The sequence below is a fragment of the Oreochromis aureus genome, linkage group 12 (assembly GCF_013358895.1).
Source record: "Oreochromis aureus strain Israel breed Guangdong linkage group 12, ZZ_aureus, whole genome shotgun sequence".
Lineage (NCBI taxonomy): Eukaryota > Metazoa > Chordata > Actinopteri > Cichliformes > Cichlidae > Oreochromis > Oreochromis aureus.
The window spans coordinates 29,724,752-29,752,027 of record NC_052953.1 but is presented as its reverse complement, the minus strand read 5'-3'; the positions used below and the strand labels follow the sequence as shown (position 1 = coordinate 29,752,027).

The 27,276-nt window shown below is 42.3% G+C and overlaps 1 protein-coding gene across 9 annotated transcripts in view; it reads right to left on the bottom strand.

Annotated features, from left to right (window-relative positions):
- Positions 1–27,276, bottom strand: part of fbrsl1 (fibrosin-like 1) — a 276,987-nt gene that overhangs the window by 98,883 nt on the left and 150,828 nt on the right. For 7 of the 9 annotated variants that reach the window (XM_039620498.1, XM_039620495.1, XM_039620496.1 and 4 more), the window contains exon 5: positions 1,035–1,064. The exons of the other annotated variants lie outside the window; for them this stretch is intronic. In XM_039620498.1, coding sequence (XP_039476432.1) covers positions 1,035–1,064 — 30 coding nt within the window. The remainder of the gene's footprint in view (positions 1–1,034; positions 1,065–27,276) is intronic. 9 annotated transcript variants of the gene reach the window in all.

The following is a 27,276-nucleotide window of genomic DNA, read 5'->3' as shown; positions in this document are numbered from 1 at the left end:
TCACTGGCATCTCCCCCTTTAAAAAGAAACGGAGGATGTCCCTTGGAGTTGATTTCACACGGACTTCTTTCAGAACAGAAGGAAAATTCACCCTGTTCAAGAAGCTGCCAGGCGCTGATTGAAGCGCCTGGTTACCATGCAGACCTCGGCCTGTTGCTGGGGTGACTGTCCCAAAGTGCTTTCCTGGGTAATTTTCGAGGTCACTGGTTTGAGCACGCCTATGTGGTGCAGATGGGCCCACCCACATTCAAGACCCAGCAGGAGCTCTTTCATTAGGCCCAGTGAATGGCCTCATTCATCCCCTTCACCTCAATTGGTCACGCTGCATCTCTCCAGAGGGCCCAGGACAAACTTTTCTCTCATTCCACTTGCTGATCTTCCACGCACCACCCACCTTAGTCATGCTTCACTTTTGTTCAGGAGCATGTGGTGGCAGGCCTCATCTTTGGCCTCAAACTACCTTAGATGGAGTGAAGGTGGTATGTAACTGACATTACTAAGTTTATCCTACAGAATGACCCAGAAAAGACCAGAGGCTTATATCAGAGATGCCACCGATATAGATTACTGCGGATCACAGACATCTTTACGATGCAGTTCTTTGTACAGATCTTCATGACTCATCCCGGAACCATGTTCCTTTAATTTAATTCTTTCTCAGTGCTGAAACAAATGCTGCAGCAGGCTCATTTTATCTCTAACTTGCTGCCCTTTCCACTGAATGCAGCTGCAGTGCTTAGCCATACTAGAGGGTCCTCTGTGGCCTGTCTCTTTTTGACCATCAAGTGAGTCTCAGGTCTAGCCTAGCGAGAAGTGACTAATTGTCTTGAGTTGTTAGTGTGCCTGGAATGAGATCCACTTCACTTGGTGACAGGGTGCACAATAATTTGGTTTCTCCCTTCCTCCTCCCCTCCCTCTCTTTCTCCTTCTTGCAGCAGATTTAGCCCCCCCTGCTTCTCAAGCTACTGAGCTGTAAAATTGAATGGACAGCAGGCAGTATACAGAATGAGACCTGGCATCATGGACGCACTAACCTTGAGGAGGGCCACTGCTGCATGCTGCACCTAAAGAGATGGAGACAGAGCGTCAGCCATGTTGGACTGAGAAAGGTTAAAATGAGGAGGGAGGAAAGGCCAAATGCAGAGAGAAAGGTGGACCTGTGCTAAAGCAACAACACAACAGCTTAGCAAAGCAGGTCTTCATCGGCATGAGGATGGATATACACTCAGAAAGACACCAGTGACTCAACCACAGAAAGACACACATTTTATGAAAACAGTTCATCTTCAAAAGCGCATTTCCCAGCAGTTTTAACAAAAACTCGTCTTGGTAATGAAATCAACTTGTAGCTACTCTTGGAACAAATCTGAGCAATCAATTAATATGAATCACAAATTCACTGGCTGTGGCTTAGATGTGAACAAATGGAGCCCCAGTCCCTTACAGATGATATTAGTGCTCTGAGCTGCTCTCTCCACGAGAGATTAAGCAGGTTTGTACTCTCCCTGGCGGGCAGCACTCCCCCCTCCAGGGTGCTGCACTATCATTTGCAGGAAAATTACTTCAGTAATGAAGAATCCAGGCCCATAAATCCTCATGGCCTCACCTTCCTTCGCCGCCCAAGTCTTGCTGAACAGCTAGTAAAAATTCCCTTTAAAAAATTCATAGTGCAATTTTGCTCAAATCCCTCCCAGCAAGCACAATTATGGAACTTTCATCTCAATTGATTTATGTCCTGGGTAAAGGGGGGGGGTAGAACTCGGTGTAGGCTGGGGAAGAGGGTCGTGATGGAGGAGGGGGCAAGTGGTAAATCACTGCTTTTAAAAGGGAAGGTGTAGGGCCTTTTGTCAATTTCAATGCATGTGTGTTGTGCAGGTGATAGAGAAGTGTATGAATAAGGGGAGGAGGAAGAGGGAAGGGAACATCTGACGGGTTTGAACGCAGAAGTAAAATGGCAAAAAAGAGGGGGCTGCGGCTGGGAGTGGGGGGCGGTTAGTGAGATGGGGGCGAAAGGAGCGGTATTCCACTTGATTAATAACACTAATCAAATTATACAGTGTTCCACTGTGCCCTGAAATCTGGGGCCATAATGTCCTCTAATGGTGAGGTTCATGGAGCTAAACTTCAGAGGGAAAACACAGCGCTGACTGCTGCATGCCTTAATGAAGGCAGTAAAACATCCATTTCCAGAAGCCATGAAATGAAAGGCAAGATTGTAGATGTGCACCCAGTGGCTCCCCCACTGCAAAAAAACGAGAAGGCTGTTAACACAAAAGACGGTGCGGGGCGAGTGAGACAGACAGACAGACAGCAAGAAAGAAGGAGAGCTGCAAGGCCTTAAAAAGAGAAATGACAAGAGAATAATATAAATGAAGACATTTAAAGGGCAAGAGCACCAAGAGTAAGCGGGTATATATAAAGTAAAGGGATGATGAAGTGAGGATAAAAAGACAGATTGGTAGATACTCTTTGTGCGTTCTTTCCAGAGAAGTTCTCATCTGGCACGAAGACAATCATCTGTGTCTGCTGATTATGGATGAGCCAGGCTGCTTTACTATGTCTGTTATACTTAGTGCTGCTGACAGCGACCACAATTCATCACTATTTAGTTGCTGATGCACCTAACCACAGCATCCTCCCTCTCATCTATCTCAATACTACTCCATTAGAGAATTCCTCCGTCCACCCAGGCATGTATTGTGTTGATCCATCTATCCATCTGAATGTCCAGTCGTCCATCCATCCATGAGTACATCCGTCTACTCATTCAACCTGCCATCCATCTGTATGTCCATTCATGCTTTCTTTCATTCATTCATCCCTCCACCCATTATCCATCCATCCGTGTTCACTTTCATCTATCCATTCATCTTCTGTCATTTGTCTGTTGACGATCCAGTCATCTGTCAATCCATCCAGTCTGGGTCAATAAAACGAGCTCACAGTCAGTTAGCTGCTCCAGACAAAAGTCGACTTCTCATTTCTTGGCATTATGCAGCATTAAGCCAGCAGATCTCCGCTGGCAGTTCCACACTTGTATATCTGACATTAATATCTAAGCAGCATGCAGAAATCACTATGCACTGTGTGGGTGTGTAGTCCAGCAGAAAATTCCTGCTGCATTATAACAAAGTGAAACTCAAACACTCTTAGATTTATACAAAAGCATTATGTTTTGCATTTAATCTACTAAATTGCGCATGCTACCAACAATCAAATCAGGCTTTGCATCTTGAGTAAAGTAAACACTGCTCGTTGTCCTTGGGGCAAAAAAATCATCTGGAGAGCAAGGGGAAAAAAACAACAAAGATGAGAAAACACAGATTGCTATTGTTATTATTATCATAATTACAGCTGTGCTTATCATGCGAGCAGCCTCAATCAGGATGAAATACAGTTTCATTTGATGAAGCTTCCTGTTTTGACTGGCTTGAGTTTGGGAGCCACACACTTGGCTGGCGTGCCAAAAACTCAATCAGGCGCAATTACATAGCCATCAGATAGAAATGTAATTGATTTGAAGGCTGACATGAGATATAACTACATTACAGTGGAGGCACAGTGGGGAGGCTCCTTGGGGACAGGGCCTACGGGGAGCTCATTACCACCAAGCTTTGAATTATTGAGTGCTAAGCCAGTGACATTGAGGAATAGAGGCGGGCGATTGGCTGTAACAGCTCGACAAGTGTTTATCTCAACTTAGAGCAACTTACAACATTCGAAAAAGTTGTCAGTCCATGTAAGTATATTGCAAAGCAAGAAGTTGCAATGGTTTGGAGCTGATGGGAGCATATCACGTCTGCTATTTCCATTCTGAGTATTTGTAACGAGTACAAGAAAAGACACAATACAATGTAAAGTCATGCTTGGGGGTCACTTCTGTACTAGTAACATATGTTGGGTCACATATTCGGTGCTTTAGCCACTTTTTATTTTGTGGAAACATTGCATATCATGCTAACCTCTGCAGAATTTTCAATGTCGGCTTAGGATGTTACCTTTTAAAATTTACATTCACTTATGCTGCAGCAGATTTTTCTCATTTGGTTTTTGTTTCTGTTAGTGTGGTTGTTTGTGAGCTTGCCCTGTTCAGTTCCCCATTCGCCCTGCAGGTGGTATTTATTCTTCAAGCTCAGGTCCTCTGTCAGAGGCCTGGGAGTGCAGTATCTTTGCTGGTCCTAGAACTGCACCTCTGGACAGAGATCTAGGATATAATTCCTGGGATCTGCTGGAGCCACTCGCCCAGTTTGGGGGTCACTCGCCCGAGTGCTCCGATTACCACGGGGACCACTGTTGACTTCACCCTCCACATCTTTTTGAGCTTCTTGTGTTCCTTCTTCCTGATCACTCGGTATAGCTGCATCTATCACTACTTTTCCTCTGCTTGTCCACCACTACTATGTTCAGTTATTTAGCCATTACCAGTTTGTCTGTCTGTATCTACAGACCTACAGGATTACAGCTTGACTATATGATGATGATAAAAATCCAGGTATATCTTATACACACACACACACCTGTATTTTTATTATTTCATCAGAAACCATTTAACCTGCCTTTCTCTTAATGTCACAGACAAAAAGAGCTTAAATTAGGTGGAAATTTCCCTTGAGTCAGAAGGGTTGAAGTGGCCCATCTGCCTGACCCTTACCACTAGCCTACGGGTCGTTTCCCATAAGCGCTGAGCGATGAGTGCTGAGAGGATAAAGATATAAGTCACTGTGGAGGGACTCCTTCATCCCCCAGGAAGTGGTGACTGCCTACCTCTGGGAGAGTTATGCCCTCTAGGCTACTACCACTGATCTTCCTGTGTCTATCTTATTCTTTCTATCACTCCTCTCTCTCTTCTCACACAGCTCTCCTGTGAGCTTTCTCACAAAAATGAGAACTCAATTAATTCAGGCGAAATGAGGACGAGGGAGGAGGAGGTAGAGGCCTGGGGAGCCCAGAGCGACACCGAATGAGAAAGAGGAAAGCCTAACGGAGCCGTTTGCCGATCTGCGGCCTGGAAACAGCAAACTGAGCATGGGGTGACTGTGCATGTGCGTTAGGTCTTCAGCTGAGTTAATCCTGTGTGCACTTTAAATATGGCTGATGGGCAAATGCTCCTCATTGCTGAGGGAGATGTTGGGTAAATAGACAAGTCACAGGAAGCCAGAGACAGGAAAAAGAGCGCAGCCTGAAAGAGCCGAGGACAGAGGCGACATGATTAAAAGCCTGCTGACATTCGGTGCCCAACAAGTTGTCTGTTATATGAATGTGATGTTAACTTTATTAACGTTGGTGGCAAACACTGTAAACGTGCAGTTCTAAATAGTTGCACTAGATATTTTAGAAACCTCCGGTCTGTGAAAACTAGGTGAATGGGCTGCATCTATGTCACGTAATGAAGATGTCATGTGACCTATGACCTTGGGATCAAGGGCCTACTGTCAGTGTCACAGATGTAAAGTGCAGCCGTAAAGACATCAATCTTGCGTGAGCTTGGTCAGCCTGCTTAATGTTACATTAGGGTGCCGTGAGCAACCACACAGCTCAGCTAATTTTCTCGTAGCCTTGCAGAAAAACTGGCAGAAAACCAGCTCATGGGCTAAGGTTTGAGGTCACCAGTGCATACACATAAGAACAGGACACACACACACACAAACATACTCAAAGACACACAGACACATAAACTGGAACTATAAAGAGTTATAAAATACACAATATGAGGTGACAGTACGCTACATATGCTAAAACAAAAACCCGACACTTGAGTCGCTTTTTTAAATCTAGACTCTTACTTGAAGCACATAACAAAAAACAAAAAGCAAAACAAATAAAAAACAAATGACCCATTTTTACAAAAGTTATGTTCAGCGCAACAGCGTTATAAAAGTAACCGCTTCCCTGTGACAGACTGTAAATCTCGCAGTATTCAGGGATACTTTTATGTTCCATTTTGACTGCAGTACATATATTACAACATTTTATCAGTCCCAGCTCCAGGACAAGGCTAGTAAAACGCGCGAGTCAGACAGTTCCAAATTTTCATATGATAAATACCTTACTAGCGAGAAGCCAGGATGGGCTGTGGCATTTGGTGTTTCCAAGAAAATCAGTATGCCACTAGTACTCAGAGTGATTGAACAGGCTGTAAACAGAAGCAGCGGACTTGCTCGACGCTTTCTGGGAGATACTAATATAGCACTACTTCCAGGAGCTGAACTGTAGGATAGAGGAGGGGTTTTGAAGTTCATGAACTGAGCAGGGAGTGCGAGAGCTCTTAAAATTACCATGTCCCTGTGCACGGCCCGGCGTCTGCATTTAAGTTCAGAGTAAAAGCACAAGACTGCTGAGCAAAGTACGTCAAGTAAGTCATAAGACACCCTTGGTCAATGGCTGATAGTGTTCCTCGCATTAGCCCAAATTAAAATTAGATCTATCTTTAACAATCTAATAAAAAAATGCCATATGATGACACTTTGCCTCATTTATACTTTCCATCTTCTTCCCCCCCAAACCCTCGAGGAGAATTCATTCTCATTTGTTCATGGTGATTGTGAAAGGGCTTCCTTTCTTTTCTTTTTTTTTTGCTCAAGTAGCATGTCAGTATTGTTGCTGTCTGAAAAATTAATCACAGTCAGAGATAATTTTTTCCAGATCTATGTCCAATCAAGAAATTTGGAGACTTCAGCTGGTTTTGTTGATATTGTAGGTCAAATTAGAGCCAATAGGAGCATTAAGTACACAATTTAGCACTTTAGCTGAAGGCATGTGTTTGTGTCTTTACCAACATCAGCTGACGTTGATACTTTATTGAGCCTAAGGTTATTACACTAATAGCTGCACTAATATAAAAAAGAAGGTCAGGTTCTTCCATGGCCTGAGTGTAAAGCTTGTTTCCAATGAAGAGAAGTATGGAGCATTTTAGCACTAGGCAAACTCAACATGTTTATTATTCGGCCCAAAATATATCCTGCCTCTTCCCAAGCTCTCGCAGCAAAGCGAACACACTTCAGATGTATTTTACAATCTTATCTTAAAATGTCATCTGTTTGATGACTAATTAATTTTTAATTTAAGACGGCGTTTTCACAGAAATGTAACAGGAAGGAGGGCGAGCAGGCAGTGAGAGTTTAAGCTCTGCAGCTATAGCAGTTTCGTTGGTGGTGAGCCGTTGTGAAAATGTGAGAAAAACCACAACCTATGTGCCTATTGTGCAAACATGTGAAACCACAAGGGTGCCATGAGTTGCTAAAAGAGCAGGTTATCTATATATGGGGTTAAGCCACAGCTCCACACAAACTGAAAGTTCGTTCTGTGAAATACATGTTTAGTTTTCAAGCCTCTGACAGCGGAAAAAACCTGATATGTGAGGAGAAACATGAAAAAAAGCCAGACTAGTAACCACACAGCAGCAGGTTACTAAACAATCTATTAAGTTAAAAGACTTTCCTAAAAGTCAAAACTAAAGGGTACTGTTTGGAATAAAGTTGCTTAACCCTCAAAAAGAGTCTCAGAGACTTTGTCGAGAAACTCTGGTGCTGTTATGGAGGCACTCGATGTCATAACAACCTGAAGAGATACTTCCTCTTGAAAAAAATGAAACGATGCGGCATAACAGACGAGTACGCCGTGCGCCTGACAATGAAGCTTTTAGCCCTATTCTGTGAACGCACCGCTCCATCCCCAGACACATGCACTACTTCTCCTCTGACCTGAACACGAAACCTGGACAAGAAACACTACGCAACAATTTGGTTTTGTTTGTCCCCCTGGGGCCTTCCTGGCTCTCGGAAATCTTACCCTGGCATTCGCCATAATCCCCCGAGAATGAAACCAAGGCCCAGCAGCACAGACAAAGCACCAGGTGATTGTATATCTGTGACAGACCACCGTAGTAGCCTCTAAAAGTGGCCCCCGTGACACCAATAACTTGACGTCCCTTCTCCTGTTCCACGCTTGGCCTCAAGGGTTGCCCCGTATCGACTTACATCTAGCCAGCTACCTTTGAATAACAAGAGCTGCATCAACTTTAACTGACTCAATTGAGAAGAACTGCACACAGTTAATCTGGCTTTTGGCTGGTGCTGGCAGAGTAGATGACATCGGTGTCTGGAGCTGGAGAGTATCAGTTGACCTAGACTAATTATTCATAAGGCCTTGTTGTGATGGCTGCTGCAGTCAGTTCAGACAGGAGCGGCTGAAAGGAAAGCATATACCAATCTGTCAAAGACGGAGCTCAAACAGCTGGGGACCTACAAGAAACTATGAATGAAAATCTGAAACCTAGAAAGCAAAACAATGTCATTAAGAACAGTCAGCACTCTTTTGTGTAGCAGCCGTACAAGATTGTATATGATGAAGTGAAGAATACGACTTAACAGGGTCGCTCATGCATGGCTAATAGAGAATGATGAATTGGCTTAAATAATAGCACACTCCATATCCTCACAACCAAGAGCAGACATTGCCTTGAAATTTGTAATAACAGTAATTGTGATTTCAACCAATAGTCCTCCAATACAGTAATAAATACACGCTGTGTTGCCCGTGACGAGTCTACTAAAAAAGCATCTGCTGGCAAAGCCTGAATTTCACTCTTGCACAGAAGGCATTTAAAATGTCCAGATGTCTGTGAAAATTTTCTGGGAAACACTAAATCTTTGACTGAAGCATAAACTTAATGATTAGAACGCTCGCAAGGAAAGGAAAGAGAACGCGGTTCAACTTCAAGCTCAGACGAGCCGCTTTCTCACCTCTATTTACAATCAAAAATGAACCGCGGCAATGTGTACCCACAAGCACACATACAAAAGGGGCACTTATGTGCAAGCACAATAGCGTGGCAATTAGCGGCTAGAGAGGAGAAATGCTGGATCGGTTACAGTTGTTGAATGTTAATTACAGCGTTTTACGGCATTGAGGAGATAACGAGTTAGCGCCTGGTGACAGCAGCGACATGTCCTTTAACGAGAGCCGTGGAAATTTATGAAACTTGAGATCAGGGACAATGAGGCGTTACTGGCTTGTCAGGCGCTCTTCTGCTCACCCTCCCTTTGTCCTAATGAAGGCAGACATTTGTTTCTTCCTCTTCCTCAGTGCCCCTGCACTGTTAGCCTGAAATGATTATTGTTCATCTAGGAAAGGTAAAAATCAGCTGCTTGGGATTCTGTCCTTGTCAACTCTAAATACCTTATCCTCGCACAGCACCGCTGCTATTGTCTAATCAGTTTCTGTTACAGTCGTAAGGTTGGAGAAAAACAATCACAAAACATGTGGACACGTAGCCAAAGATAAACATGGGGTCATATTAGAGATAATTCCTTGTCTGGCGCAGGAAACGTAGCCGCTAGGCAGACAATTGTGAGTGACCATTCATTCCTGTCTTTTTAAATAGCCAGGGATCAAGAGCTTGGTAAAATCCGCGAGGTTAATGTGGTCATGTTGTGAAGCCTGGTTTGGAATTTAGGTTAATGGAATCATTGATAGGGCTCAGCTCTAATGCCTGCAATGCTTAAGAGGATCCATACTTTATGATTTAGACAAATCCTGCGACATTCTTCAAAGTTTCCCCTGCTGACCTTGGCAAAACAGACAGAGGCACACACGGGAGTGTGAGGATTTCTCTGGGACTTTACAGCCGCTGCTAAGTAGAATCCCCCAGGCTTTATCAACGCCTGAATGGAATATTACATCAGTTACACTGGGGCAAACATGGGCCCCAGTGGAAATATTAAGAGTAATAAACATGTAAAGAGAGCCTGTTTTCCCCTCTTCCCTGGCAAATTACTCTAAAGAATTTGAACAAGAATGTACAGTAAAATGGGGAATTCTTGAAATTGTAGCTCATGTCTAGACTCGGACTCGAAAACCCCCCAAAAATGCACTCCTCTGACTTCACAAGACTTAGCTGTGGTCATGTTATTTATATCATACACCAAAGTGACCCCACTTTATTGCAGCTGTATTTCTAATAAGGAATGCAATTATGATGCTTGAGAGAATGTAAATGTCGTGATTTAACCTCTAATCTTTTCAGTATTGCTGCTGGCCTGCTACCAACACTTGTGCTGGGAAAAACGGTCATTTAAGTGGGCTGCAGCCTGGAAGAAGAAGAGTGACTAACCTGCTGGTGAGAGCAAGGGAAGATCTTTTAAAACCAAAGAAGATGGTGTTCAGATGTCAATAAAAACAGGTGTTAACCAGCTTAGCTGAGATGTTAAGAGCTTGGATAATCCTAGCCTGGATCCAAGAGGGATCCTGCTCTGGAATACTAATGCTTAGGATGCAGTTAAATCACACACAGTTGATTAGGGGACTGGATTGGATTGGGCCTGCTGCTACAGGACATCAAAGCTCAATTTGCATTTGCTAACAATTACCAAGAATTGTAGAATAAGAACTGTACACGTATAAATGCCAGCTAATTAGAATTATGGGTCATCCAGGTTCACAATCAGCTACTGCGCTGTCAAAAGATTAGTCACCCCATGCTCTGACTTGCCTCATTCTCTTTGCTTTTGAGAGCTCAAATAAAAATGAATATTAGTTCACATGGCGTTGTTTCTACAAGTTTAAGCCTCTGTATATAAATAAATAAAAAACAACCTCAGCCAACTGCAGCGCTTTCATGCCAACAGCTACAGAAATGCAGCTCCAGTCCAATCAAAGTTACCCATAGGCCAGAAAAGCAACAGCACGCCTGTGGGCACCACCCTCAGGCAAGCAAACTTAGGGGGTGGGCGTAGGGGTGTGCAGGGGAGCTGTTCAGCTTTGCAGATCCTGTCGGTTAGATCTGACTATATCAGAACTGTGGTATTAGTAGGAAAAATATGGTTTTCTTGATTGCAGTGCTTTCCAGTGATAAAATGATGTGCTTGTTGGGTTACATCCTGTGGAAACGGTGTCAAGCCCATAAACCTTGTTTTGGTGCAGATACATGAAAGAGCTATGCTCTTCCTTCCTCTCTGGCAGCCTCACAGTAGATTTCGATGAGCTTTAAGATGAAGAAACCAGCGAAATATCAGAGTTTTGTCGAGGTTCTGTGATTTCTCTGTGATTTCTTTGCTTTGTCTCTTTGTCTGTATGTAAGCAGGATTACTAACAAAGTTATGGATGGATGCACATTTAATGTTTTACTAGAGGAGGGGCTTAGAAATGTCCAGCTGCAGCTGTCCTGCTGGATCCGGGGACTCTATTCATCCTTGATGTAGGGGAAACTTTAAACCTTGGTGTAGGTGTACAGTCTGGAACTGATCCTGTTGTGTGCAGATTAGTAGCTGCAGAAAAGATCTGACAGTGACAACCTCTGCCTCTTAGTCTGTTAGATGGTAAATCACAAGCGACTTTCTTGAGGTAGTTAATTTATTAAAAAAATCATCTTTTTAGAAGCAAACTGAAAAGTTCTGCAAGATTTATAATTTCAAAGAACTGCAGTTCTTAATACGAACCTACTGTAATAATGAAACGCTATAAGCACTCAAGAGCAATTTACGTCACTGAGGGGCAGATACATCAAAGTACTGCACTGGTGAATGTGCTCATTTTCAGCTCAGAACTTATCTCAGTACAAACAGATAGCACCTAAAGGGAAGGAATCACCTAAAACACTAAAGAGAGAACATCTTCACAAGGAAGAATGAGCCCAAAGAAGAATAAGCAACAAACACGGTCTCCTCTTTTAAATAGAATTCCAAAGCAAGTAAACACACTCCATCTTTCCCTCAAACCACCACCTTGTTTTTAAAATCCTTCATCAAGCTCCAGAATGAGACATCCATTTGGACAAAACAGATTAAAAAAAACCCCCAAAACAAAACAAACAAACAAAAAAAAACATGCGACACTCATCTGTTTCACTTAATCTACTTTTAATGTACCACCTGGTCTGCTACATACATTCATATACTCTTACATGCCACTCCATAATCAAATCAGCATTTGGTGTCAGGGTGGCTTGTGGTTCGGGCTGTTCTCATTTGTAAACACCACCTGCCAGTTCTCACTCCTCTTCACTTGCCGGGTGACATTAGCACAAGCGTGAAATGTGATTTTGCACCGAGCACATCTGAGTCTGCCGACCTGGAAAACAGGCAGAAATAATCTACGGTCACCTAAGTCAGAGGGAGCTGTCATGCATTACACAGAACACAGACACTGGCAACTAATAATAAGCTGCCAGGTCCTGCTCTGAGTAACTTGGGATGGTTGACTCCTGTGGCCCCTCTGACAATTTGTCTCTTTTTCTTTTGCCACACATTTCCACAGTTACTTTGGCTGTTTCATTGTCTGCCAGTTCCCTTTTAAATGCAGAATCAGGCCTTCGTTTTTACTGTGTGGTTGTGCACTTTTGGACTAAAATCTAAATGGTGTCCTTATTTGATAAGCATTATATTGCATTTCATGCACGCCACCCTGCTAGCCACTCTGGCTACTCAGCCACAAAGTCATGATCATAATAAAGTCATAATCACTTAAACTGAGCTATTTATCTGAAATCTTTGAGTATCACACAACCCAGCAAGATCAACAATGAGAGTTTTTATGCTGCATGACGACGCTTCACGCCTTCTGCACGATCACGTATTCACTGACAAAGTACTTAAACCACGATCAGAAACAACACACATTTAGCACTTTTATGTCACGTACGCACAATGCACAGTAACACGGACGACAGATATATCACCTTTAAGCTGCTGGCATCTTGCCTTTTGATGAATGTCAACAAAGCAGTTAGCAGGGAGAAAATGAGAAAAAGAGAGAGACCAGAGGAGAGAAGAGGGGGGAAAGAACACACAATTATAAAAGCTTCATTTCTTCAGAGAACCATAAAGTCTCGTCCCAGAAGGGCAGCTGAGCACAAATCAATTTCTTTCAGTCGATTACAAGCACTGAGGTTCTAACCTTCATTTGTGAGTCTAATACTCCAACAGTTATGTAGAACACATACCAATTAAGCAATTCTGCGGAATAAGAGGGCCATGAACTGACGCGATTATGGAGGCCGGGCCCCTGGGGAGGTCGGGTTATCGGCTCAGGAGCAGGAAGGATGAGGGGAGCAGGAGCAGAGGATGGAGAGAAAAATGGTGAAGGAGGAGGAGAGATGGAAGCCGAGGAAAAAAGTCATTTATTAAGTCTAATACTCTGTGAAATGTTCCCATGGTAATAAGGCGGGGAGCTTGCGTTAATATCAGGGAGCCATGCAGAAAAGGTCACTCGATATCTGTACCGCCCACCGGGGTCGTGCTGACGGGAGCTGCTCAAACACATCTGATAATGCTCTCAGCGTCGTCACTCAGTGCCAGAGGTCGAGAGGATGGGAGCTTGGGGAAAGGTGCCATTTGTGGAAATTGCACTGATGTACCACTGTGCTCTGACACAGTTCTCGGTGCGAGCCTTGGCTCTGTGCAGGCAGCCGCACCATGACTGTACAGAATAAGCACGATGACACCAAGTCAAAGATTATGGGGGATAAATACAAGTCTCTGTGCCGTATTATGCTTTCCAATAAGTTTCTGATTTTGCAATCATTCACACCCACAATGGCATCAATATACAGGAAAAGCAGCCGGCATCTTCCTTCCGATTTTCAATATGTGTTTGCACACAGCGTCATGAAAGGAAATGCATTAGAGGCACTCTCCATCTTTCTATTGTCACAAGCTAAATCTGATGCCATTTTCCTCTTGATTTAAAGAGGCTGAATGCATCTCTCCAGATATGTGGGGATCAACACATTGTCATTCACTGCTGAGATGCACCTTAACCACCGCCCTCGCTGCCAGAAGATTTATGGTAATTCCTGATAGCATGTGATAGGATGCAGCCCATAAACCCATGTGAGGTATGTGTTTCTATGGTAACCCTTCTCTCTATTCGCTAGCCCTATGCACCTTGGCGTTTTTACTTTTTTCCCTGCATTGTAGGCGCTGTCTATCTGAATGCCAGCGGTAGGAATGAGATGCAGATTTGTGGCAAAGCAAAGACACAGATGTTTCCTCATTGCCTTTTAATCTGCTATTCCCTCAGCGCCTGGCAAGAAACACTCCCCCTTTAGAATGGTAATTGGACGAGATGAATAATAAACAAAACGAAAACAGACCAATGTTTATGGGGAGCGTTTTAACACTTTGGAATGATCACACTTTATGGCTATTATTAGCGCAGAGACTAAAGCAAGTGCTGCTTCTTGTGGGAATAATAAAGGACAGAGCTTTAACTTGTCTAATCAGGAGACCTATCAGGGTCTGGCAGAGGACGCCAGCGCTGTGCTCATTAAGGCAGAGCAGCTCACAGTTCATCACTACCTTTGTTTTTCTTACTCATTTCCTCCCTGTTCCCCAAAGTCATTTTACAGTAAAACACACCAGCCATCTAATCGAATACAAAATTGCATTCATATGCTTCGAATTACAAAATTAATAGATCCATTTACATGTCGTCATCCACATTTTTGGCTTTCTAAGTATCTGCCATCCACATGTTTACCATTTGGTCAGTAAAAACACCTTGAACTCGCTAGATTGATTGCTTGCAAATTTAAGATAATGATTTCATTACGTGCTGTCTGGCCTGATGAGCGCCTTTTCTTCGTTTCCCATCCAGCCGAACATCAAGCAAGTGCTCTGTGTATTTGTTGACAGTGCTGAGATAAGTGTGGATATTTAGACAGCATGTGATATCAGAAAACCGGCTATTTGCATGAAAGACCTGTCCCTCTTTCTCCCCGGAGAGCTTTATAACAGGAGGATATTTCAAACGCTATCAAATGTGCCAAACATTTACTTTGATAACTCCATCCGATGGATCCCTGGATTTAATGGCAGCAATCTGAGAGTGCTGAGACACATGCCTGGAGCACAAACAATAATGGAATAGAAATGTGAGGAAGGGATGAATAAAATCTCTTTTAAACGTTCATAAATAATGCACCTTGTGGACCTAGAGAGTTGTTGCCTATTTAACAATGCATGCCTCTTCCTGGTTTCTGTGCAGGCGGGGATGCAAACACAGCGTGCATTGTGGGTCAACATGGAGGAAGACAGCCTAGCGCTCCCTCGACCCTCTAAACCTCGGCTTCCACACCCCCCTGTGGAGCGAGTGCTCCCCACGGCAAATTGTCAGTCACGTGACGATGGCATCAGCAACTGCATTTTCTCATTGCGCCGAAAACCGTAATGACAAAAGGGAAATTTACAAAATGACCGAGTGCTTGCCAAAATGAGGGAGAAGATTTGAGAAAATGGGAGAAAAACAAAGTGCAGGACTAATTATCCAATTAATGTGCAATTAAGCCCGTGCAGCCTAATGGTCTGTGTTGGATTTGGTAATAGCTCTACCAGACTGAGGAGCCTATTAAACTAACTGTAGGCTGCTGTACAGAGCAGACAGATTCAAAACAATGCCTCAGCGAAGGGGCCCACTAGTCGGATGTTACAATTACAGCAGCTGTCTACATTATCACTTAATATAAAAAATGTATGTTGTACTATGAGCTCAGGCATGCTGACTCTAAATGTGCGGGGAACCAAAAATATATAAAAAAATCAACCCCGACACCCCCACCCCCGACACATAATTCAACAAAGCATTTCATTAAGATTTTCATTATCTGCCATAGCAGAGTTTGCTAATAAATGCTAATTATATTCAAGCTAATATTTAATCACACACAATTTCTCCAGTCAACTCAGTTTGAGGAAATACTAATTCTAATGAATGCGTTTACAGTGCATTTTATGAACTTCAGCACAGGCGAAGTAAAGAGAGGAAATAGGGAATGATGTTCAAAAGTGCTTTTTCAACTATGAGCTTTATTAGCTTTGACTTATTTCCTACCCTAATGAGATCCTCTTGGAGGGATATTTTCGTACAATTAATAATGCACACAGAATAATCAGAAGCATAAATATTTATCAGTCTGTGTGTCTGTCTAGTATAGGATGTGGTGAGTTCAGGCAAACCCATCGAAGCAATGTGCTGCAGCCTTATTATCGTTACACTGTAATCCACGCATTATCGAAATCAGGTGCACATCTGGAATTATTGGATGATTTTTTTTCTCTCAATCCGAATGAAAAATAAATAATCGAATACAAAGTAATGGTTTAATGGTTTTAATGCCAAATACTGGTTCGCTATTCTAGAAGCAACATACATATGGAAAGATTTTCTGAACGCGACAATAGCTCAATAGTGTGAGCGCAATCACAGGCGTAGTCAGTTCATTTCAGTATCTGATGCAAAAAATAGACGTTCTTCTTTTTAGTGCTACTAACCGAGATCGTGCACTTGATTTAAACATTCTCCTCCTTTTTTTGCAACTCGAGAGAGAAACTCCCAAAAATCCATACGCAGCAGAATCGCTGGTACATTCACTACATTCCTGATGTGTGAATGTAGTTATTTGCCACATGTTATCTTGATTTTCTGACCAAATGTCTCATCTCTCAAATTAAGTCTCAGAAGAATCTAAGCAATTACATGATTAAAACATCTTCGACTGTCCAATTTGGAAAATTACAAGCATCATCCAGTTCAGCCTGTGTGCTTCTGGGAAACGCTGCATTGCAGCAATACTGTAGCTTATTTTATCCACCAGAGGCAGCACTGAGTCATTTTAGGTCTGTTAATGAATATGTTTGTTTGTTTTCTTTAACTTTACATTTTCATGAATAATCAGCATTACAAGTCACTAAAAAGTTTCACTTTGATCTACAGGTTTAATCGTGGGAGTGAAGAAAATGCTTATTTTCCTCCAGATAACCATTTAAGACATGGCTCTATACCAATGTTAGTCGGCAACTGTGTTACAACACAGTAAATGTGGACAAATGCATCCATAAACTGGGAGTATCTTAAAAATCCCAATGAAACTAGAGTAACATTTAACAAGTATTACTTCTCAGAGCCACGCTAAAGAGCAGTCGATGAAGTTGTGTCTACCAAAAAACCCAAGAATTATTGGTTTTAATCAGTGTAATGGACTATATAAATGTGATCGGTGTGATTGTGTAACAGTATTTGGATGTCTTCATTGCTGTTCCACAACCGAAACTATTATCCCAGTCACGAGTTACAGATGCTAGCTATCAAACAGCCGCAGTCATTCGAGTGATACCAGGCTGAACTCTCGTTTCCTTTGATCAACCAGCATAAAGTGCAAGTATTGCTAGAACTCACACAACCACAATAAAATTAAATGGACAGTGGTATAACGTGTAGCCAAGTTCAGATAAGACTCATATAACTCATATAAACAGAACGTTACTCAACATGTCAGAGCTGATTGTGAGTGTCCACCATGCTGCAGCTATTGTTCAAATACATTCAAAGCAGCCAGGAATCTTTCAGGGTCTTGTACAGTCATCTACCTCTTAGCTCACGTTTGACTAACTTGGCTTTTTCCTCTATGACCATGCAGGCTGAGCCGTGATTCAGCCCCAAGTCTTCAGGTATCTGCCTCCTCAGCCTGCAGAGGCCAATGTCAACACAATGGAGCAGAGGTTGAAAGACAATCAGGTTTGAGATGGGATTTAATTCCGGTTCAGAACCAGCGTAATGGAGTGTCTGTGTCTGGGTGAGCGATGGATTGTGAGGCAATGGTGTCCCTGGAGCCCGGGGCCCTCTGACTGCAGCCATCTGGAGTTGATCTTTATCTTGCTCACCTCAAAGCTCGACATAAAATGGCAGTCACTTCTCTCCCTGACTTCTTCTTTCTCTCTCTCTTAGTTCAAGGTATGTAAACAATCAGATACGCTCTGTCTGGCCATGATTCTCTAATTTCTTGTCTTATTGCCTCTAATCAGCCCTTCACCGGTTTAATTATCTGTAACTTGTGGTATTTGGCCCGCTTGGATTACACTCCCATACGTCAGCCTCCTGCAGCGTCTATTTTTCTTTAAGTTGCATTTAAACATGTCAAATATCAAAGAGAGGAAGTACCCTTTCATCCAAAATGTACTGCAAAAAAACATCTTGTAGCTTTCCAGGAGGCTGTGTTCACAGGCAGTGCTTTTGGTGCTCCCAGCAGCTATTTTCCATATAAATCTTATGAATCTCAGCGTTGACAGCGCTCCAAGTCCTTGGAGCAAAAATGCCCACAGATTTTTTTTTCTTCTGCCGCGCTCCTGGCCCTCTCACTTGAAAATAACTCAACTTTTGGAAGATTGCAGCACTTGTCTGTTAATGACAAATCAAAACCAGTAAGAGGCGGGACTTGCGATATCATCACTATAGGTAATTGAGAAAAATTTGGGGATGATAGTCTTTTGTAACCTAGCAACAATAAGCACTTCAGAAAAGCACTCTGAAAATGAGGTCATGGGTGCTTTCAGCACTTTAACACAGTTTGTGGACACAGACCCTAAACAGAGTGAATTAATGGCACATTTAAACGTGCCAAAAGCAGGAAATGTGGAGGAAACAGAGAGAAAAGATCTTTGAGTTTTGTCAGATTGAAACCTTTCCTGAATTTTGTATTCTCCAAGGTGGAAAGGGAGCTGCTCGACATAACTATGTTCCGCTGGAGCACAACTAGACCAGTAAAGGCAACTGGATCAGAAAATGCCATGCAATAGCTGGCAGCTTGCATTAGTTATCAGACTGTTTTAAATACCTCCCTCAATGTGAATCCAATTACTGGCATCTTTTTGTTTGTTCACACAAAAGCAGCGATGTTCAAGGCCTGTCTCTCTCTCTCTCTCTCTCTCTCTCTAATCAATTCTCTGGGGAAGCTTGTGTGGGAGATACAGATCAGGACTTGCCATACGTCAGTGAAAGATATACATGAGTGTGTGTGTGTGTGTGTGTTAGATGCTTATGCACCTTCTAGTTGAAAATGTCTGAATAACTGGCTGATAAAAACTGTTAAAGGATGAGAAAGAATAAAGCTTTTTTCTAACAGTTTTCATTCGAAATAAAAATCAGATTTCTCACCTCATTGCTTTAACTTTTGAATTCCTCAAAGGCTAAAGTTCCTGCTAGTTTCTACGGCAACTTAGAGTGATACTCTAAGATAAAGTTTTCTGCAAACATTAATGTTAATAATTATGACAAATCATGTTGTCATCATAACTTCAACGCCCGTTTCTTGTACCTAGAGGGGTTAGCATGTTCCTTGACTACAGGGCAGATGTTCTAATATGTCGCAGCATTAGTACAACAGGGGATGATCCACCTGCTCCATATGGGAACTTTGAAGCTAGCAAGCCTGTCGATTATAGCTTTCTTCCCAGGAAACATTAGAAAAGGGCAGGATTGCAGTAAAATGAACAAAGTCAGAAGGTCGGGCTCATTTATTTCTATTCCCTTTTAGAGAAAGAATTTGCAAGAAATGAGAACTCTCCCCACCTCCTTTCATAAAGCACGTTCCTTTTTGTTGTTGCTGTTGTTCCAAAGGGTCATGTCAACCCTAATGAATTCCAAAATGTTAAGATTTGCATTTCAATTTTGTAACCTCCCTCTCAGGGGTGATTAAGTCATCTGCCCCAAACCCGGCTCTAAATAACATTAAGCACACAGCTATCTAAGGCCCTGCAACAATGTCACTGCGGTTTTCCCTCTCCATCATTATGCCTGCTGCTTTTTGTCGGCCTGTTTACAAGCTAAATAAATAGCTACACAAAACATCTGGAACCACAAAAAGAGACCTTAAGTGGGGCTCTTAAAAAGAACCACCAGAGCAGAGTCAGGCCTACTTTAACCCTTCCTATTCCACCCAAACCACTCAAAAGATGCGCACTTTGAATCTTTCTTAGGATTGTCTACAATTAGCGCAAGTAAGACCAAAGCAGTCCGATAACTGTTTCTACAGAATGCTTTGCTCTTACTTGCAAATTACGCCAAATTACACAAATGTTTTTTAGATTAGGAAACATATATATACTCATTTTGAATTTGATGCCAGCAACATGTTTTCAAAAAGCTACAACATAGGTCTGCCACCATTCTCTCGTGTCATTTCTTCTTTTCACAACAAGCGTTCATGAACTGAACAGAAAAACTCAGTTACTCAATGCAGGATTTCAGCCACAGGCTGGGGCCCCTCTTGCTGTTTGTATTTCATAACTTGCCAACTGTTTTTAGTGGGTGACAAGTCTGAAGTTTAGCTGTCAGACTATTACTACAGTTTCAATACATACATTAAGACTGACTTGCTAAAACAAACTTCCTGAAACTACTGGTCTTTGCTGAAATATGATTATGACTTTACATTTAATTCTGTATTGTTGTATTGTTAAAACTGTATTGTTTGGATGATACGGGTACAATTTTCATTTCTGGATCTTGCCACAATTGAGGGTGTCATGGTCCCTGTGTGTGCCCAGACGGCCCCGCAAGGCTACATATGTTTATTGTTTTGCTGCTTTCTTCCTCTCGTCATTCCACCTGGGCGGAGCTCACTGCGGGCTTCTGCTTTTGGCCCACGCACCTGTCTCCAATTACACTGCTGTTGTGTTTCTATCCCATTTAAGGCCGGGACTCAGATCCTCTCATCACTGGATGATTGTGCGAGACACGTTAGTGTTAAGACTCTAGCTTTGTAAACGTTTTCCTTCATGAGTTTGTTTCCTCGCTGTAACTACCCTCTCCTGTGTACAGTTTCCCCGGACCTGTGACCTAATCTTGAGACGTGAGTGGGTTGGTGTGTGGAACCGTGAGTGAGTACGAGTGTGAGAGAGCCATTCCCTTTCCCGAACCTCCCTTTTGGACCCTTGAAACCCCAGATTTCCCCCACTTGTATATACATCGCACCTGGTGTCTGTGTAAATAAGAATCTGTATTAAATTGTGAATCCCAGTCTGCGCCTGAGTCCACTCCATTGTCCGTGACAGAGGGTGTGGCTCTGACCACGTGCAGAGAGCTCCACTATGGAATTTAATGTAGTTTGAAAGCCCTGCCATCTTTACGTTGTTGAATACTGCTGATCCCGCTCTCTCTCTCTCTCTGTCTCTTTTTTTTAGAAATGTGTTACTAAAATCAAATTAAAAATAAACACATTTTTCAAAATTTAATACATTTATCAGTTGACAGCACACACGCCCACTTTTAACACTGACTTATTCTGCAGTTTTATATTTATCATATTATATTTATCAGCAGCAACTTAGGGTGGTTAGGTTCTTATTTCCAGGGTAAAATTGCCCGTAACATTACTCCTCAGCAGTTACAGCCATTACACGTATTGGCCGTTGATGCAGGGCATCGATTTGGTGACTTTTCAAAGTGCCACTGTGGTTCTGACCACATGCAGCTGGTGCGCTGAAATCTAATCTCGATGGCTTGTGTGAACTTAATGGTGCGTGGCCCATTCAGGCTCCTCATCTTGTAGGTCAAGTATGCTTTATGAGGTCACTGTCTGAAGATTTATCACCTAAATTTCCAATGACAGCAGCCAATATTTTGTGCATCAAAATAATGCATCTCAGAGAAAGTGTTCTAATGGTGTGGTGGGACTGTGACCTGGTAGTCTCATAGGCAGGAGAGGCCAGCAGGAGGCAGACAAGAATATGAGCTGTGTAAACATACTGCCAGTTCCAAGGACACACACAGGACAGTAACGTAAGGAAGTTATGGGACTCTTGGAAGTCCATCTGTGCAGAAAGATAAGTCACGGTGAGAGGACGTGCTAGTATGTTATGGGTTCAGTGCTTCTGGAAGGTGTGTTTCACGTGGAATACCCAGGCTAGTATCTGGGCCACAAACAAGCAAGGATCACATAAGAGAAACTATGCCATCCATCAGGTGATCAGGTCATGATTCACGAGTTTCTCTAAAGACATTTAGATTTAAAGCTCTGAATTAGGACAACAAAGGCAGTGGTAGATTACGGTAGAGTGCTGCTTAACATTCGTCCCCTTTTTTCACAGCTCAACATTAAATGAGTGGGAAGTAAAAAACAAGAAGTACAGAAAAGTTAAACCCCTCTACAAAAGCTTGCCTCTAATAAGCTGTTTGCGTAGGAGTGCGAGATGTTTTTGACCCTGACCCTTTAAGACTCATTTTTTTCATCTCACACACAGCAAAGTGAAAACAACTTCCAGTCACTTTAACTCAGCATTTGTGCTGGAAGCCCAGTGGAATAAATTGTTAACAGAAAACAAGAATGCAATAACACTTATACAAGCCCTGAGGAAAATAATCAAAGTTCTGCTATAAGAGCAGACCTTATCTCAGCCTACTTCCTCCTGATTAGATGTCATTTTTCTTCAGAAGCATGGAAAAAAATGGACAAAAAAATAAATATATGTAATAGAGAGTACAGACTGCACAGCAAACAGGAATTCCCCCTGCGCGAACCAGAAACACCATCTTTCATGTCCAAAACAAAAGGTCAAAGTCTCAGGCAACCCACGTTTAGACCCAAGAGCTAATCGCCGCACTTCCCCAACCCATCTGAGAGAATTACAGTGCCTGTTAAGTGTGCATAATGAATGCTATAAAGCTGGCCTATAAAGAAGGCTTTTGGCCAGCCCCTGGCAGTGAGTGGGAGCAGGTCTAAGCACAGATCTGACTGTGCTCACCCTCGTGTGGAGAATGGTTGCTGATGGGTTTTTATGAGAAGAGGAGGGGCGGGCAGCTTCCAAATCATTAATGAGCGCTAATATTTTAAAGGAGGACGCAGGGCCCGAGCACTGACCGTTATATTAAAAATCAAACGGTGTGACCTTGTTAAGATGGATGTCTGTTGCTCTGTCCCCTTGGTGCAGCTGAGCCGCAGACGGCGCAGCGCATTAAAGGTGGCTCTTTGCTTTTAAAAGCATCAGCTATGGCCGTAGATATACGGGGTGCACCGGGGAGCATTACGAGTGGCATTTAATTAAAGAAAAGTAAGCTGTGGGATTTTATAGACTCGCCGGGGATTGCTTGATCTAGTAAGTAAGTGGAAATGAAGGATGCTTGAAAGGCAGCATAAATCTAACACAGTGATAAGCTAACCTTCCCATAATTGTAAAAGTCAGGGTGAGGACACTTTAAGCTGTGGAGAATGTTATCTTACTCAGCTTATTTCAGTTTTAAATGACTTTGCAGTATAATAACATGACAAATGTTGAGATCATGCAATGCTTCATGCAAACCTGATTATGAACTTATTGCTAATCATTAAACAAAATCATGAAATTGATCAAATTTGTTAAAATGAGATTTAGATTCTGATACAGCCATAGAAAGCCTAGTGCTCAGCTGGGGCTGTTCCAGGTCAGGCTAGTAATTTATAGGCTAGTAATTAGCCATTGATGTTAAATGTGGAACACTAACACCTTTGTAGGCTGGTTTGTTAGGTAACATCTGAGGAACCTGACAAAGCTATCATTTTACAGAAAGCGCTTTATTACCCTGCTACCCTGGGCCACAAACATCCAGCTGTTTTGATGTACTGCCGGGTAGAGGAAGGCAGGAAGGAATGAAAGCTTCAGCTGACAGCGCTTGGTGTAAATGTGTTGGGAAACAAAAGCATCAAGACAAATAGCTCAAGGACATTTTTTGTTCCTGTGCTCCCTGGGGACAGAGGAGCCATTCTTGTTGGGGATAACCAAAGATGGGTTAAGTCAGAGGCGGAAGATTGACAAAAAGGAGGTCCAAAATAAATGTTATTCTGCCGCAAAAGTAGAATGAGAGAAATAACTGGTCCCAGCGCTTCTTGATGCTGTGGCTATAATTTAAGAGTTATACAATCTTGAGTGAGTTTCCACAGCACACACAAAACAGAGCATCACAATTTAGCAATACCTTCAAGGGTGAATTTGGTTCTTTTTTCTACTTCTTGTTTCTGATCTTCTGATCTAAATACCATATTAATGGTATAATAATAATGTGGGAATAAGAAGATCTTGAGCATGCCGCCACCTAATTTCACTCAATCAATGAAATAACATTGAAATCACTCAGTGTATTGATTGACCTTCTAGCTTTCTCTACTTTTCTCTATTTCTTCATGTTACAGTTACAGAAGATAAGCATAATAGACTGTCCAGACATGATTTAGAACACCAAAAGAAGAACAAATTTCATATACTGCATTTTTGGAGAGTAACGGAATACATGTACCGGCGTTACATATTTAAAATACAAAATATGAATTGTATTCCGTTACAGTTACTGCTTAAATAGGTGATAATTAGAATACAGTTACTTTGTTGAAATAAATGGTCTGTTCCTGTTTCATATGTTAGGCTATCGCCTCTCTATCCCCTCTCTAATTTTAGTAATTCCACGCATTGCTGGAAACCCAAACAAAACACGCAATAAGAGGCTCTAATGTAAGCGTCCTGTTAATGTTGGTGGCGTCAGTTATACAATGTACCCGGAGCCAACACAAAAGAGCCAGCAGTGCACGGGCAGGAATGCATTTTTTACTTGGAAATTCTGACAACACTTCCCATTTTCCAATTTCACTATTGTACTATGTATGACTGTAATTTAAAGAAAAAAGGGATGGGCGAAATCTGACCGTGCAATGCAAACTCTGTTTGCCAGCAACCAAGCTGCTCTCAGCGCCAAAAGACTCCAACCCAAACAAACATCTGGAAGTAAGTTCTTCTTTAAAAACTAATGTTAGCCTGCTGCAACTACCTTGTGTTAATTGTGGTAGCTACCTGGGCTATGTGCCACCTCAGCATCTTTGATGCAGTATTGCTGTGTGATTTATTACTATTACTGAAGGCTACTCGCCACCAAACTAACATTGTTAGCTGGCGTTAGCTGAGGTTAGTTCATAGACTGCAGACTGTTAGACTTGATGGATAGCATTAACAACCTGCTAGCTGCAAATAATCATCTGCTGTTCTGAAAGCAGTCAAATAGTTTTCTATACTAGATCACTGCAAAAAGTCCACCCTACTGTTACTCATTTTATATTAAGCAATAGTATATTATATATAATAGCAATAGTACATTCATGTAAATGTAAAAACCATGACCATATATAAAGTAATCCAGAGTATTCAAAACACTTTACTCTCATTGAGTAACGTAACAGAATACATTACAAACTACATTTTGGGGCATGTATTCTGTAATCTGTAGTGGTATAATCTTCCCAACATTGTGCATTGCTTCGTTTTACTTTGCAGAACATCTGGCAAATACTATGTTGGCAGTTAAGGTGCAAAGTACCATAAAGGAGACACTTCCTCCTCTTTAAGACTCAAGGTCCTTGTTTGACACATTGCATCCTGTGTGGAGAGTCCTACTCTGAAAAAGAAAAAGAACCCATACTTCCATACTTTCAGAATTGTCCCCGCTGTCTCGCCTGTTGTGTTACTGAGGTCAGTGACAGGGCTGTCTCCCCACTGGCACATATTTATTTTCCTTTCCCTGTTTTGTTTAAGTCCAAAATTAGAGTTTCCCTGCTGGATCCCAGCACAGGGGAAGAGGCCTTAATTCATCTCATTCTCCAAATATTTGGATGACTGTTAATTTGCTTTTTGCGATATGGAATGATTTCCTTTCAAGAAATTGAATAATGCTTTCCATCTGTCTGTGTGCTGTGAAGTGGTGCTCCTATGTTTGTCTGAGTATATATGCTTATGTGTGATTGGCGGTGTTTGAGTAAGCAAAGGAAGTCAGAGGGAGGGCAGGTATTTTTCAAAGACAAAGTTGCTGTAGAGCTGCAATAGTGTCTTAACTGAAACTCGAGTGGTCTGGGGTTTTTGGTCACAATCAAACTCATGACTTATTGTGATCTGCGTCAAGTGTGACAGCTCACAATATGAAAATAATAGAATCTGAGCTCATCTGGAAATAATTACCATCACTAGACCTTTCATCATTGTCAAAGATACGAAAGATACCAGAACCAACAGCAATCCTGCAACAAATAAACATCCTGTCATAATGACACATGGCCAAAGCATGTTCGGTACATTCACATTACCTTCAAATTCTATGACTGAATTATATTTGAGCTACAGCCTCCGCTGAGTAGGTGCAAAGAAACAATGATCCTTCAGAGCTCTCTGGGGCAGTGTTTAAAGACATGCACTTGTACAAACAGAACAAACATGTTTGGAAAGCACGGCTGTTTGTGGCCTTTACTGAGTGCATGCTGAAGCTGTCAGTGCTAGCACACATATCACCATCTGTATGTAATTGGTAAAGAGAGCACAAACAAACTTTTACATGGAGTTTTTCTGCTTTATTATACAGCTACACAAGACAGACCCCAAGACTAGAAAGGTCTATGCTGCTGAATCACAAATCCACAGTGTGTCCATCAGTCTTGTGAGCAACAAACTTGGCGAGGATTAACTTAGAGGTCAGCATGCACTTTGAAATTTACTCAGCCCACCACCGGCACACAACGCAAATGTGTTTCTCTGGAGCGCATTCAAGATTAAATCTATTTTCAGCTCTTCCTGTGTGAGTCTGTTTATAAAAATATAACCTACAATGGCCTCTATATGCTGTCAATTCTGATTTCATCTCTTTGTGCTGTGGGACAAACTATCGATGAGCTGGTGCAGGTGGTTAAATTAAACTGAACACAGGAGAACAGGTGCTCCTTTGAAGCTAAATGACAAAACCCAGAACTAGTTCAATAAGTTAGACCTTTGAATTAAACCAACACAAAACAAACAAAAACGCAGTGTCAAACTGTGAGTTAGGCCTGGGAACTGCTCGTATAAAGAGCATATATTGTGATAACTATATTATTAATTTAGCTTCATTTTTCTGAGACAAACTTAAATAATTTCTCATTTTTGGCATGCACTAAGTATGTTACAGTTGCAAAGTAGATCACTGTAGAGCTAGCTACAGCTTCCTGGGGGATTACACACACCACGCACGAAAGCCTTTATTCTTACTCTGCACCCAGGTGGTATGCAAATTCATTTGTTAGCCAAAAACATGAGTAGGTACATTTGCACTTACACTATTTCTTCCTATAGACACCCACTAACAGCTCATAGTCAATATTTTTGAAATTGCTGGGAGAAACGCAGGCTTGTTGCAGCAAGAAAACCACATGGAATAAACAGCAAGAAACCCACGAGTCCTGTCACAGGCAGTCACAACACAAAACTGAGTGGGAGAGAGAGGTAGAGAGGGCTAGAACAAGAGAGGAGTCGAGGGACAGAGGGTGAGAGTGAGGGGGTGTTAGATGGAGAGAGGCTTCGGTCTCTAACCTGCCCGGTGGCAGTAGCTGAACTGTCATCGCTTGGCCCTGTCATTTCAAAACTTTGCTGTTTAGAGGTGACAGCTGCCCACGGACACACACACTGTTCACAAGCCGCAGCACTACACGCACGCAAACACACATGCGTACACACACGTATACTAAGGATG